The sequence below is a fragment of the Tilletiaria anomala genome (genome assembly GCF_000711695.1).
Source record: "Tilletiaria anomala UBC 951 chromosome Unknown K437scaffold_127, whole genome shotgun sequence".
NCBI lineage: Eukaryota > Fungi > Basidiomycota > Exobasidiomycetes > Georgefischeriales > Tilletiariaceae > Tilletiaria > Tilletiaria anomala.
The window spans coordinates 1-13642 of NW_013546895.1; the positions used below are offsets into that span (position 1 = coordinate 1).

At 56.0% G+C, this 13642-nt stretch overlaps 6 protein-coding genes across 6 annotated transcripts; 2 read left to right on the forward strand and 4 right to left on the reverse strand.

Moving 5' to 3' along the window:
- Window positions 1–747: 747 nt before the first annotated feature.
- Window positions 748–1501, forward strand: K437DRAFT_264927 (uncharacterized protein; the record flags this gene model as incomplete). The annotated part of the gene is made up of 4 exons (XM_013385085.1): window positions 748–826; window positions 862–1051; window positions 1103–1223; window positions 1256–1501. 4 exons carry the CDS (start codon window positions 748–750, stop codon window positions 1499–1501), a joined length of 636 nt encoding a protein of 211 aa, XP_013240539.1.
- A 690-nt stretch (window positions 1502–2191) lies between these two features.
- Window positions 2192–4206, forward strand: K437DRAFT_259584 (PLP-dependent transferase). The gene is made up of 3 exons (XM_013385086.1): window positions 2192–2819; window positions 2894–3460; window positions 3532–4206. Exons 1-3 carry the CDS (start codon window positions 2490–2492, stop codon window positions 4060–4062), a joined length of 1428 nt encoding a protein of 475 aa, XP_013240540.1. The 5' UTR covers window positions 2192–2489; the 3' UTR covers window positions 4063–4206.
- Window positions 4131–6951, reverse strand: K437DRAFT_31075 (WD40 repeat-like protein). Its single transcript, XM_013385081.1, has 6 exons — window positions 6589–6951; window positions 6422–6486; window positions 5847–6334; window positions 5697–5772; window positions 4625–5613; window positions 4131–4532 (listed from the first exon to the last, which is right to left on the reverse strand). Exons 1-6 carry the CDS (start codon window positions 6681–6683, stop codon window positions 4200–4202), a joined length of 2046 nt encoding a protein of 681 aa, XP_013240535.1. The 5' UTR covers window positions 6684–6951; the 3' UTR covers window positions 4131–4199.
- Window positions 6952–7198: 247 nt separating this feature from the next.
- Window positions 7199–10170, reverse strand: K437DRAFT_31216 (WD40 repeat-like protein). The gene is made up of 6 exons (XM_013385082.1): window positions 9879–10170; window positions 9370–9807; window positions 8122–9297; window positions 7944–8047; window positions 7510–7853; window positions 7199–7426 (listed from the first exon to the last, which is right to left on the reverse strand). The coding sequence occupies exons 1-6, from the start codon at window positions 10048–10050 to the stop codon at window positions 7420–7422; spliced, it is 2241 nt and encodes a 746-aa protein (XP_013240536.1). The 5' UTR covers window positions 10051–10170; the 3' UTR covers window positions 7199–7419.
- Window positions 10171–10465: 295 nt separating this feature from the next.
- Window positions 10466–11649, reverse strand: K437DRAFT_30883 (uncharacterized protein). Its single transcript, XM_013385080.1, has 3 exons — window positions 11138–11649; window positions 10575–11064; window positions 10466–10499 (listed from the first exon to the last, which is right to left on the reverse strand). The coding sequence occupies exons 1-2, from the start codon at window positions 11475–11477 to the stop codon at window positions 10754–10756; spliced, it is 651 nt and encodes a 216-aa protein (XP_013240534.1). The 5' UTR covers window positions 11478–11649; the 3' UTR covers window positions 10466–10499; window positions 10575–10753.
- A 1156-nt stretch (window positions 11650–12805) lies between these two features.
- K437DRAFT_259589 (uncharacterized protein) lies at window positions 12806–13611 on the reverse strand. Its single transcript, XM_013385087.1, has one exon. It carries the CDS (start codon window positions 13492–13494, stop codon window positions 13135–13137), a length of 360 nt encoding a protein of 119 aa, XP_013240541.1. The 5' UTR covers window positions 13495–13611; the 3' UTR covers window positions 12806–13134.
- Window positions 13612–13642: the final 31 nt, after the last annotated feature.

Below are 13642 nucleotides of genomic sequence, written 5' to 3' on the forward strand. Positions count from 1 at the left end.
TTGCGAGCGTGGGCTGTGAGAGCAGAGGAATGGGGGAGGCACTGTAGGGCAGAGGGAAAATGGCTAGAGGCACACACATCTCAGCACCATACTCCACCATCACCCAGAGCACCCCACGCCCCCACCCTGCATTCCTGTCACGTGATCAGTTCCCTCCACAACAATAGATAAAGGCTATGTGCTTCTTTCTAGGCCCTTGGCGCCGCGCTCGGGGCCGCTCGCTGGTTTATTGACAATTGGCCCTATTCCGATTCCTCGGCGCCGGCTTTCTGATCGACCGACTACATCATCACACTGCGGGTTGACGACTGATTTTCGTTCCTGTTGTAGGTTGCCCATGCCAGCTTGGATACCATCGTGGACCTGTATTGTAGTCCCCACTCTGCAACAATTTCCTTCAGGATGCAGCTTTTGGGGGCGTAAAAAGGGGAGGCCGCCGGCCTTCAGCTCACCCCTCCCCACGCCCGGCGAGGTCTTATGTCTTTTCTTCATCATTGACAGCCACTTCACCCTTCAACTTGCACAAGTCAACACCTGCCTCCAGCATCGCTATCGCACTTGACCAGTCACCCTCTAATATGCATATCGCCGTCGTCGGCACCAGTCTCAGTGGCCTGGTCCTCGCATGCGTGCTTCAACAAGCCGACATCGGCACCTCGGTGACAGTATTTGAACGGGATCCCAGGAATCGAATCGCAAAGACAAGGCGGCACGCTCGACATTCAAGCACATGAAGACCAGTTCGCAATGCAAGGCGCCGGGCTTGCGGAGGAGTTCAAGAAGATCTCGCATCTCGAGGCGGAAAGGATGATCATTGCCGATCAATGTGGGAATGCTCACTACTGTGAAGCTGCACATCAGGCGATGGGGCGCGACGATCGTCGCTCGTCGGGGTTATCCCGATGGAAATGTGCCAATGGAGACGTCCGATGGCCAAAAGCAAGTCGAACTTTACGACCTACTCCTTGGTGCAGATGGCGCGTGGCCCAAACCGTGCCGCTCTTTACGTGAAGCTCAACCCGACATACATTGGCGTCACATTCGTCGAAATGTAAGTGACAGATCCAGACGATGCGCTGGTAAAGCTCATCGGTCAAGGCAGCTTCTATACGCCGGGGAACAACAAGGGTATCATAGGCCAGCTTAATGTCGAAAAGTATGAGGTCTACGCTGCATTGCGCGTGAGCCTGGGCGCGATCAAGCTGCCAGGAAACATGCATAAGGTGAAAGAAGCGCTCTTGCGTCTTGTAGAAAGCTTTGCACCTACCGTGAGGGCCCTGGTCGAGCAGAGCAGCGAGCAGGTTCGAGGTACACCGTCCGACCGTTGGTCTCGTTCGAGCACGAGGATGATGTCAAGGTGGTTGCGGGCGATTCGACTGTACTCATGAGCGATGTAGCGCACCTCATGTGCCCCTCCTCCGGCTCCGGCGCTAATTTCGCCATGCTCGATGGCTTCGAGCTCGCTCAAGGGATCGATGGTGCTGCTTCGAGCGAAGAATAAAGGCGCAAGGCGATCCTCGCAGCGGCGCTAGATGCATTTGCGAACAAGTCGACCGAGCGCGCCAAGGCAGGTGACGCCGAAGGGAGGAGGGGCAGTATATCTTCATCTCCACGAGGGGCGACGCGGCCCGCAGAACGGCAGAGGTTCTGCGGGCTCACATGAGCCAGGGGCGATATCCTGTTTGACGTAAACGAACCTCGGGATCTACAGCACACTCGAACATTGGGATTCATCTGTATCAATAGCGTTTGAACTACGGCATGTATCTGTGATGTTCTCATGGGAATTTGGGAATGTAATTTATGGCCTCTTGCAGTTTGGTCGATACTCGATTGCTTGCGATATACGGGACCGCTCGACGTGATCCGAGAACAGAAACAGCCTCATTTGTCGGGTGTGCCGTCGGTCCATTGCCCATGTGTGAGGATTTTGTGTGTGAGCAACATCTCAGCATTGCTTGGCATTCCGCGATCGGTACCAACAGTCTACAATCATCATTAGCAGTACATAACGCTGGGGCCAATAGCAACTTCTCCGCACTCGTAGCCACCGCGGTTCGCCAGGCGCGCACTACCGTTTCGAGTGTGTAAAACAACTCTATCCAACTGGCAGTCGCCTCGTCGCTGTGACGGCCGCTTGCGGCTTGAGTAGAGACTTGCTACGAGCTAGAACATTAACGAGTGTCTCGCGAGCGCAGAGCAGACCCGTCGAGCATGCACTTGTTGAAGGAACAAAGGAAACAGAAAGTGGAGAACTCTGCCCCATATAACATTCACCACTTGATGTTGTTGGGGAGCCGTACACATGGTTCCGCCCCCAAGTTGCATCACCACCAGTGCGGGAACCATCTTTCCCCAGGCCGGTGGTGGTCTGCGTGGGTCTTACCAGTATATTTGCTTGAAGAACGACCACTGCATACACGCCTACCATCGACCTTGGCGCTTTGGCCTCGCATCTTCGCAGCGGAAAGCTTTTGAGATGCGCCGGAATGGGCCTCAACGAACGCCTGCGCGCTGCGCTCGATGCTCGACAGGCAAAGGACACGCTCCGGCGTTTGACTCGCTTCGATGATCCTACCCACGAGGACATTGCCGAAGCGCAATTGCTTCATGGGCGAGCGCTGTCCGCAGAAGGGAGGGGAAAAAAACTCTGGACTGACTTCTCGTCCAATGACTACCTGTCTTTTGCCACGGCTCCGGCGATGAGGCACGATTTCATGCGGAGAATGCAACAGTACGAGCGCGATCATCCGAATCAACCCTTAACTGGAAGCTCTGGCAGCCGCTTGCTTGACGGAAACAATGTCCTGGCGGAGGAGGTGAGGAGCTTTCGATAATGTCCTCTATACTATAACGCAGTCGTTCATTGCTGGATTATCTTACAATGCCGTAGGTCGAACTCGCAATCGCCTCACACTTCCATTCTGAATCAGCATTGCTGTTCAACACTGGATTTTCGGCGAATGCGTCTCTCCTAGCCGTTTTACCCAAAGAAGGCGACTTGGTGCTATACGACGAGCTGGTACACGCAAGCATGCACGATGGAATTCGCAAAAGCCGCGCGCGGTCGCTCGCATTTGGGCACAACGACATGCACCACCTCGATCAGCTGTTGCGCCAAGAAAGAGCAGCACATGTACCGTGCTCTTCGACGGCGCGCACGGTCTTTATTGCTGTCGAGTCCGTGTACAGCATGGATGGAGACATGTGTCCGCTCCCGAGCCTGTGCGATACCGTGGCACGACACGTTCCGCGCGAGAATCGCTGCCTCATTGTCGATGAGGCGCATGGAGTGGGCGTCTACGGCGAGAACGGAAAAGGCTGTACTGTTGGGTTAGGGCTAGAAGACGCCGTAGATATCCGACTCGCAACATTTGGCAAAGCATTAGGCTGCTCAGGCGCGGCAGTACTGTGCTCGGAGCTCGTCAAGGCTTTTCTTCTGAACTACGCGAGGCCATTGGTGCGTGCTGACCTGGCCATGACAAATTCAAAATTTCTTTTCCTTGCAACTGACTCCCTCGATTTGAGCAGATCTACTCGACCGCGTTGCCGCCCAGTGCCCTTCTCTCCATACAAGCCGCGCTACATGCGCTCGTCACGCCCCTGCACGCCGAGAATCAACGCCGCGTGTTAGACAACGCTGCTCTTCTCCACCAGTTGTTGCATGGCCATGCTGCGCCTCCGCTCCCATCTGCCTGCGCACATCATCACTCATCGCTCAGCTACCCTTCGCCGATCGTCCCACTTCTGTCTCCTCGACCTAAAGCACTCGCCGCGTTCCTGCAGCAAGAGGGCCGCATGATCGTGCGCGGCATCACTTACCCGACCGTGCCCAAAGGCCAAGATCGCGTGCGCATATGCGTACATGCGAGCAATACCGAGGAGGACATCCGCGCACTCGCACACTTGATACACGATTGGAGAAGGAAGGAAAATGGATCACTTTGCCCAAGTGTTGCTGCGCGTCCGGCGGACACTGAAACGCGCCATGAGCACACGGCGCGGTTCCACGCTTTGCCGATGCAAGCTCGGCCTCAGGGAAATGTCACTGCCAAGTTGTGAGGGAGCCAACGACGTGTACAATCACTCGCTGTAGAATTCGTCTATATGCGAAAGGTGATCTGTTCGCTGCGTATGCAAACTATTGAGGTTAAAAGCAATGTAGGGAGGGCATTGCGGCGAAATAATACCATGGCCGTTTACGCATAGCATTCTGCACGCATCTTCTCCACCCAATCTTCCAGTTTTGTAAGCCCATTCTTGCCGAATCCCTTCCATTCGTGCTTTGCAACGCTCCCGCCGTCTCCGCCGGCGCTGCCCCAGCTGGTGCTCATCAAACTCGGCTCACTGCTGTGCCACGACACGTCGCGCACCGTGTTAATCACACGTCTGTCGCGACTCGGCACGGGCGGATCGGACTCCGGTGCTGAGGGGTCGTTGGGCTGCCTGCTACGCCCTGGCACGGGAGAGATAAGAGGCATGGAACGCGAGCGATCGAGCGTCTGTACTGTGCGGCCATCCAGAGACCATATCTGCAGCCAGTAAAGTGTTCAGTGAGAACTTATTTAGATGCACTTCGGGCTTCACAAGGCGGGAGGAGCCCACGCGGATGCCAGATACTCACGTGAATACGACCATCTGCGCTACCTGAGTAGACATACTGCTGTCCAGTCGTGGCGATGGGACTGAAATTGCAGCGAATGAGCGTCCTACACACCGCATGCCCACGATACGTCATCAGCGAGTGGTCTTTCCTTTCCCTGAAATGGGACATCTTGCCCGAGATGGGGGAGGCTGCGGCATCTCCATCCGACATCATCCGCAGATCCCACAGCTTGCACGCGTGATCCTTGCCGTTCGATACACAATACCGCCCGTCGCCCTTGGGCGCGACGAATGTTAGGCCACCCGAATGCCCTTGCAGCGTTCCTGCTGCTTTGGCGTTGCTGAGCGATCGCCGATCCCAGACTTTGACTGTTCCGTCGTCACTGCCGCTCAGAAGCATGTTGGTGCTGCCGGCATCGGCAAAGCAGACGCTGTTGACGTCGTCGCTGTGCGCTTCGATGGATAAGACGCGCCCCCGCGCTTCGATGTCGTACACATAAATATCGCCAGCGCGCGCTCCGGCGACTATCTCTTTGCCGTTTCCCGAGAAGCGGATCGAGAAGAGCGCGTCGCCGTAGTAGCCGTTGGAAGAGGATTGACCCGTAAAGTCCAACATGACCTGCTGGCTGTCAGCAGTATTCATCCTCGCTCCATGATTTGATAAAGCAACAGGAGCACCGGGTTCGGAACCCATCACGCCCTCCGCGACGTCCGCCGTCGGGACGAGGTGGACGTGAGGCGTGAGGCTTGAGTAGATCATCCATCGATTATCCGGGCTGAGATGCGCATCGCTGATGGTCCAGTTGCACATCCTACCTGCGATGCTGCGCCTGAGTTGCAGCGAGGTGGTGTGCGAGCTCTCGTCTTCGTGGTACATTTGCCGCAAGCGATGCCGGAAGCCGCCGGAAAAGCCAAACTCGTGCGTTTCGGCGCGGTGCAGCGGCGCGATATTCACGTCGTACATCTGAACGCGATAGTCTTGCGTGCAGGTGTAGAAGAAGGAGGAGTCTGCGAGGGCAGTGAGTGGCAGGCAGGGAGAAGAATCAGCGAAGTGATGGAAGTACGCAATCAAGAGCGTGACTGAGATTTGCCCTGAGAATATTGCCCGCAGTAGCAAGCACTTCCATATCTCGCAACCTCGACACCATCCGAATTCGGTACATATGCCTGGGTGCATCTGAGAGTATCAGTTGTCCAATCAAGCAACCAGATAGAGAAGCAAGGATCCTCTGAGAACTCACGCCAAGCTGGCTTCTTGCCAAGGCATTCGCCTCTGTCTCCCCAGCTCTAGCGCCGCTACCGCTTGCCCTCGCCGTTTTGCGGGCGTAAATCATATCCGCCAGATTACGTGACTGCGAAAAAGCAGATATGCCCGCGGTGTGTTGTGATGCGCGACCGTCTTCCTCGCTTTCCTCGTGTGGCACGAGGAAAGCGCTCCTCTGGCCTCTGCGCGAGGACGTGAATATAGCGCCGTCGTCACTGCTACTAGCGCTGCTGCTAGTCCGCCTGCTAGTCCGCCTGCTTCTTCGACGTTTGGAGTTGTAGCCAGAGGTCAATGGCGAGGTATCTCTGGTGCTTGCTGAGGTTGATGGCAGCAGCGTGGAGAGAGATGTGTGCCAACGAGGCAGTCGTCCGAAGTCGCCGCTCAGCTTGGCTTGCAGGCCCGCAGCGATTGGACGTTCGACGCGGTCGTAGAAGCCCTCTGGATGACCGTGGAGCATTCGAGTGTCTTTGAGCGTAATGGAAGAGATAACAGAATGAGCAAGCGTCAGTCATTCGGAAAAAACCAAAGGAGGCGATTCAGAGGTGAAGGCACCGTATACGTAGCTGTACACTCCCACATCATCGTCATCGTCCTCATCAAAGTCTTCTTCGTCTTCACTGTCATTCAGGCCCTGTAAAGCAGCCGAGCATCATTGGTAGCGAGTGAGAACATGGCCATGGGGGGTTACGGTCAGATGCAATGCGATGAAAGTCACTCACAGCGTAAAGTCCGCCAAGGGGGGGATTGAAGAGCGCCTCGTCGAGATCAACCTCATTAAGGTTTCCGTCGTCGTCGTAGAAATCCTCCTCATCATCCTCCTCGCCAATGCCGACGAGGCCCATCTCCTCGAGCTCGGCCATAGCGAGGTGACGCAAAGCGATGTCGTTCATCACAATTTGTGCTTCTCCAGCGTCCATGTCATCATCGAGATCTTCGTCGAGATCCTCTCCTTCCTCTTCCTGGTCGTCAAAGTCGTCCAAGTCTTCTTCTTGATCATCTTGATCCGTCTTTCCAGAAATTAACACAGAGATATGGTCTTGAACTGAGCTATGCACGGCAATTTCCTGATTCTGTGCTGAGCGGGCTGGCGCAGTGGTGGCGACGCTATCGACGGTGCCACCACGCCTCCGGCCGCGGGTGGCGACGGAAGGGGGCATTTCGAATGACTTTCGAGACGGTGGACACGGTAGTGGCTTAGCTGGGAGGGTTTGGAGTACATCTGCTGCTCGCCTTCCTCGCAAGCAGTGGTAGACCGTCAGGGATCAATGTTTGCTCCTGCAGGCCAGATGGCTTGGCGAGCTCCTTTCGCAATAGCAAGCTGCGCCAAACGCCGCGATTGCCACCAATCGTATGCGTCGGCTTGACTGTTGGACGAGTGTAATAAAGGCCACAGCCCCAAGAGCAAAGGCACTACACCAGTCTATTGTGTCGATTGCAGCCAGGCACCCGTTGATTCGGTGCAATCTGCTCGTCAGGTCGGTGTGGACACCACTGGTACAATATCGTGCTTTCATGGTCCACATGCTCTGTATTCAACACACCAAGCGCGTCTATGGACTTTGCGCCGACAAGGTAGAGCCACTCGTATAAGGGAAAGTGTGCTTTCACATGGAAAGAAACGATTACCCCTTCGCGCTTACATCTCATTCCGAAGTCTCTCCGTCCAATCACTCAAGCTCGTCAGTCCGTTCTTGCCGAACCCCTTCCACTCATGCCGGACGACGCTTCCGTACGTGCCCCGCCCGCCTTCCCACGAAGCACTCATCAGAACCGGCTCCGTTGGGCTCCACGATACGTCACGCACGCAGAAATTCGTCCGCGGCGCCAAGTCCAGCTTGGCGCGCTCGAATTCAGACACGGGCGCCAGAGGGTCCGCAGCGGGCAGCACGCCTCGCGACCCCCATATGTCGTCGCGGGTGTTAAAGATCGATTGGGCTTTGGCACGGTCGAGCACCTGGATGAGCTGCCCGTCAAGAGACCAGATCTGTGCGGAAGGCAACGTCCGATCAGCAACGAATTGAAAGAGAAGTGCTGATGAGCGCTCGTCTGCTAGGCATGAAAGAGAGGGGCTCACATGAATGCGACCATCTGCCGAGCCAGAGTATACGTACTGCTGCCCCGTCGTCGATGCGGGGCTGAAGCGACATCGAACAAGCGTGTACAGCACGCTGTGCCCACCTGCAATGGTCAGAGATGAAGAGTAGTCAGCGCGTGCCGAAACCCCTGCAGCTGGGCCAAGGCCCCAAACTCACGGTACGACATGACGCTTGCATCCTGCGGGTGGTTCATGTAGCGCGGCCGTGGATACCTCGTTGTGCGATAGTCGAATCGCGGGATACCGAAGTGCGTCGTGCGATCGACGCTGCCCTCGCTCTTCATCATCCGTAGGTCCCACAGCTTGCATGCCTGGTCCTTCCCATTTGACAACAGATACCTGCCATCGCCTTTCGGGCACAGGTAGCTGATGCCCTCCGTGTGGCCCGGTAGCCAGCCTGCTGCCTTGCCACCACTGAGCGAACGGCGGTCCCATACCTTGACAAACGAGTCGTCGCTGCCGCTGATGAGCATATTCTGCGCATGGTCGTCCGCAAAGCACACGGCATTGACATCGTCGTTGTGTGCGTCAATCCCGAGAACCCGGCACCGCGCCTCAATGTCGTACACGCAGATCTCCCCGTTCTTGGCGCCTGCGATGATCTCCTTGCTGTCGCCCGAGAAACTCAGAGACCAGATCGGCGAGCTATCCCGCGTGTCTCGGCCTCTACCACTGGCCTCGTCTGCTGCTCCGAAATCGAGCACTACCTGCCGCTGGTCTGCCGAGGAATAAGCTGCTGCAGGAGTGGCACCCCCGTCGTCTTCTCCAGCGTTATCGCCCGCCTGCTCGTGAGACGTGGGAATGAGCGTGACGGCGCTGCTGGCCGTCGCGTAGATCATCCAGAGATTGTCCGGGCTCAGAACAGCGTCGGTCACTGTCCATCCTCCGACACGGCCTCGTACGCTCTTGAGCTGATGCAGTGTTGTGTACACCAAGTCGTCATGGTCGTCTAACCCATCGTTAGCCATCGGACGCAGTCGACGCCGTGCGCCACCAAAGTCAGGCGCCGCAATGTGCTGCACAACCGTGGAAGGTGCTTTCGTCGCGTCGTACAGCTGGATCGTAAAGTCTCGACAGCAAGTGTAGTAGAAAGAGCCGTCCGGAGAGTACGCAGCGACGTAGACAGGTGAAGCACTGTACCGTGTCACCTCGACGCCCTCATGATTGGGCACGTAGGCGGAGAGATCCTGCTTTGGAATTGCGTAAGAGTGTGCTGAATTGCTGCAAGAAAAGCCGCCAGCCAGAGGACTCGCACGAGTTCGCCAGCCAGCAATGCGCGACGAGAGGTTGAAAGGCCGCTGAAACGCCGAGCTTTGCCATTCTCGCGCCTTTCCTTTGTCGGGCGATCGGACCATGCACGCGTTGTCAGCCTGCTCTAATGCGTATCTCGCCTGTGCAACCTCACGCCTAACGCGGCCAAACTCGCCGCTCCAGCGCAGCTCTCTGCCTGCCTCCAAGCCCTCGGATATCAATTTCCAGCGATCGCTCATCTTGCGATCGAAGCGACAGGTATTGCTCATCCACCAGTACCCACCGCCGTCTGAGTCATCGCTGACCTCTTCCTCTTCTTCTCTATTGGTACCTAGATGACGATTCCAGCCGCTCCCTAGTGCATATTGGTGGTTGTTCCCATCGACGATGCGCAGTGTGCGAGCTGCGACGAGCTGGCGCAGGCCATCGAGACCCAGGCGCTGCAGAAGGAGTGCCATGGCGGCAGACGGGGAAGGGGCAATGTACTCTTCCTCTTCCTCTTCTAACTCTCCTTGAACATCACTAGGTTCATAATCCTCAGCTCCATTCCCAGCTTGGGCGGTCTGCTCAGCAGCAGTTGGGAGCCGGTAAGCTGAGTGCATATTGGGAGACAGAATCAGCATGCTTTCGGCCACTGAGCAAACACCGAGCAGAGCTGCTCACCAAATAGATCCAGCTCTTCGCCCACATCCATTTCTTGATGGAACGTAGCTTCGTAGCTGCTGCGCGGCAGAGAGGAGCGATGAGAACGGTACCGTGCTTGAATTCGTCTCGTCAAACACTCACGCGTCCTCAACATCCATCCAGACCTCCTCCTCGTCGCCCCCGACATCATCGCCACGCAGGTACCCGTAATGATAGTACACTTCCTCCTGGTTATCCCCCTCGGTGTCTTCAAACTCGTTGCAGGAATCCTCTTCAATGTCAAGACCGACCGCGGTGAGGTCGATCTCGGCTGGGTGCCTTCGATCCGCTTCGGAAATGCTAGGCTCCAAAGGCCCGCTCGAGGGGGGCGAAGAGCGATCGGACTCAGACATTATGAGCAGATCAGTGAATACTGACGGCCTCCCTTGCGATGCCCTTTGCTCCTAATGCTAAGAGAAGGCCATTCATCACGCACCTGCAAACAATCCGGTCAAGGCAGGTGAAGGAGTTGGACAACCACCCATTAGTTGAGCACGGCGGAGAGGTTAGGTTGCGTTGCCGCGAGAGCCGAGTTACAATTTGTGCACCGCCGGCAGACAGTTCATACGGTTTCTACCCCTTCGTCCGCATCTAAGCTTTCTACAGTTTGCCATTATGCATTCCGGTGTTACTCTTGCAGACAGAACTGAGCGTCTGCTTACTGAGTGCACTCACTACATGAGGCTGTTGATCAAGGAAAACTCCTCGTAAATTCGTATCATACTAGATTAGATTCTGCTGCGCTTTTCAAAGTGCCACGGCTGAAACGGTGCTGCAACTACGGTAAGCTTGTGAATATTGATGGTCGGCTTGCAAATGAAGCTAGCTGCGCGTGAGCGAGTTCGCTTGCAATGCTATCGAAAGACACCACACCAAGGCGTCCTGGGCATCCCAGAACGTCTAGACGAATGCTGTGTAGCTGTCCGGGGCTGAGGAAACTGCCCCGCAAGCGCCGTCGCGTCCGTCAAAGGCATCGTCACTGCCGCCGCTGCCACCTCTGTACTTGCTGTCGTTGTCGTAGTTGCTGCACCGGCCACCGTCTCGGGCCCTTTCTCCAGCTGGCTTGCATCGGGGCGGTTGACGCTGCGGAGCGGTGTAAAGTCGTAGCGACAGGTAGGACACGACGGCCTGCTACGAAGCCAGGGGTCTACACAAGCTGCGTGGACTGATAGAGCACACAAAGTGCGAAAAGCGGTCAGAGCCAATTTCCAATCCACATTGCGGTATCCGGAACTCACACTCGTGCTTTGCATAGCAGGCCAGGACGCGGATCATTTCACCCGTGTTAAAATCTTCAAGGCAGATCGAGCAGGTTTCGGTCGGCACACTTGTGCTTGTCTCCGGGGATCCGCCTCGAATGGCACTGCGTCCTGCCCCTGATGGGTTTAGAGCAGCAGCGCTTGAGGGACAACAAGGGCTGGACCGAGTAGATGCTGACGGCAGAAATGTGGAAAAACGTGAAGCTGAAGATTCCGGGCGGTCGGATAGGGCCGCTGATTGAGCGGAAAATGGTCCGAGTGGTACCAGTGCTGGTGCGGAGGTAGAAGCAGCGACCGATGTGCACGGATGTGGCAGCATTGCTGAAGGTGAAAATAACACCGTATCATCTGGAGGTAAGTGCACCTGTTCGGGTAATGGAAGCACCGGTGCGCTGTGCGCAGCAGCAGCAGCCACATATCCTCTGGTTACTGTCGTCGGCACCGTCTCTTCATCGTTTGCGTGATGGTGCTGCGGAGCAGTCAAGGTCGACTGGCTGCGCCTGCGCCTGATGGGTTCAGCGGGATCGTCTTGACCGTACGTGTACGTCTTGAAACTGTCGATAACGTTTTGCGAAAGGCCTACTCCGCGCAGACGAGCTATCGCACGCACCGTTCTCGAGTCGGGCCGCCCGACTCCAGCAACGACGGCGAAGAGGATGAGAACTACGGTGACTCCGATGACCTTGGTAAGGAAGACTGGGAGATAAGAACTGGAAATATAGGGGGGATGTGGGAGGAGCCACTCACAGAGCCAATGATCGTGGTAGAGCCGACGTTGACGTTATCGTTGATGAATCCACTACTGCCGTAGGTACTTGCGGCGGATGAGTCCACAAATGCAGCGGCGTCACCAGCACCACGCATGACGATCGTTGGCCACGCGGCTTCAGCGTTATGAGTACTAGCAGAGGGGATGGTTGAGGGCGAACGTAAGAGTGTCGATGGCTGATCGTCACTTTCGGCGACGTCGACTTGGACTGTGACGGTAGTTGGAAGATGCATGGGGGCCTTGATGCTTGTTGGTTAGAGTCTGCTGCCCTGGGCGTTGTTGTTGGTCAAACAAGTTCACAGGAGTCATCGGTGCGGCCGTTGAGACAGATGAGAGCATGACGGTGATGGTGAGAGGTGCTGGGATGAGCCTGACGGAGGTCCTTTGAAGGCGTCATGCCCTAACAACTGTTCTGTTTTATGGTCTTGATGTGACTCACTTCCTTGGCACGCCAAAATCCAAGCCACTCGTGGGAAGCCATTAATTCAAGAGCCGCAGAACACAAGAGTCAGGTTGCCAGCCCTCACGAACACCCGAAATGCAATCGCAGTCTACATGTATTGTTGGCTCTTGCAGCGGCGATTATACAGCTTTCGCAATGCTTTGCATTGTGCTAAGCAATCGCAGGGAGTTGCAGGGCGGGACAGAATAGGCTTCGCAAGCATCGCATGCGTATCCAAAGTGTCGCCAACCTGAATCGAGTGCACATAGTTGACGATGCAACACTTAAAACCATACATGTGATTCAGCATCCCTTCCACCCCTCCCTTGTATTCCCTTGTATGTTGAAACATAACCTGTAGCCGAACTAGGACGGACTCCTCCCTTAGCGCCGGCCGCACGTCCCACCGGACATAGCTTGGAGTGAGGGGCACGGGCTTAACGACCTGGCTTCCTACCTGGCGCGACCCAGTCTCCTGCAGCAGCCGTGACACAAGCCGCAATGGCCAATACGTTGCTATACTGTTCATACACCACACGGCCCCTCGGTATCTGCCTAACGGCATTTCGGGCGGTCGTGTCCGCAGCACGTTTCCCATAATTTGGCGGTGGTCTCATAGCCCGCAAGGCCCAAAACCGAGTTTGTCTCTGTTGGCGGTAGTTGCTAAGGGTAGAGCCTTGACGAGCACACTTGCCAGCACTTCAATACTCTACTGGAGAATGAGAGCTACGCATCTCAGTCCACGGACGAGACGATCAAATTACATCACACCGTGCGAACCCTTGAGTCCGGAGTGCAAGAGGAGGGCTCATGGAGCTTGAGAGGCGGTTGCGACAGTTGCATCTGCCATTGCGAACTTCTTGTGCGCCTTAGGGCGGTGCCGATATGTGGGAGCACGGAAGGCTTGAGCAAGTCCAAATATATCTCTTCAAACGTAGTCAATGCAAGCGGGTCAAGCAAGCGCTGCACGAGCGTCTGCGTCCGACAGCCAGACGGAGGAGCGATGCCATTGAATCGTTGCAAAAGAGAATCTAAAGCCTCCGCCGCACCGAGGAAATCCTCGCTGAGACGCTCGCCAACGATATCGCGTGTCGAGATCAGCAGGCTGATTCCATGTGCGCACATCTTGCTGTCCCACAAGTCAATGACGGCGGGGATGATGGTATCGTCTGGTACGAATAGATCGGTGTGGTGGGAACACGTGCGCCTGGCACGTTGGTATAGATAATTTTCCAGACGATAGGCTCGCTGAAGACATGTTCCATGATCAAAT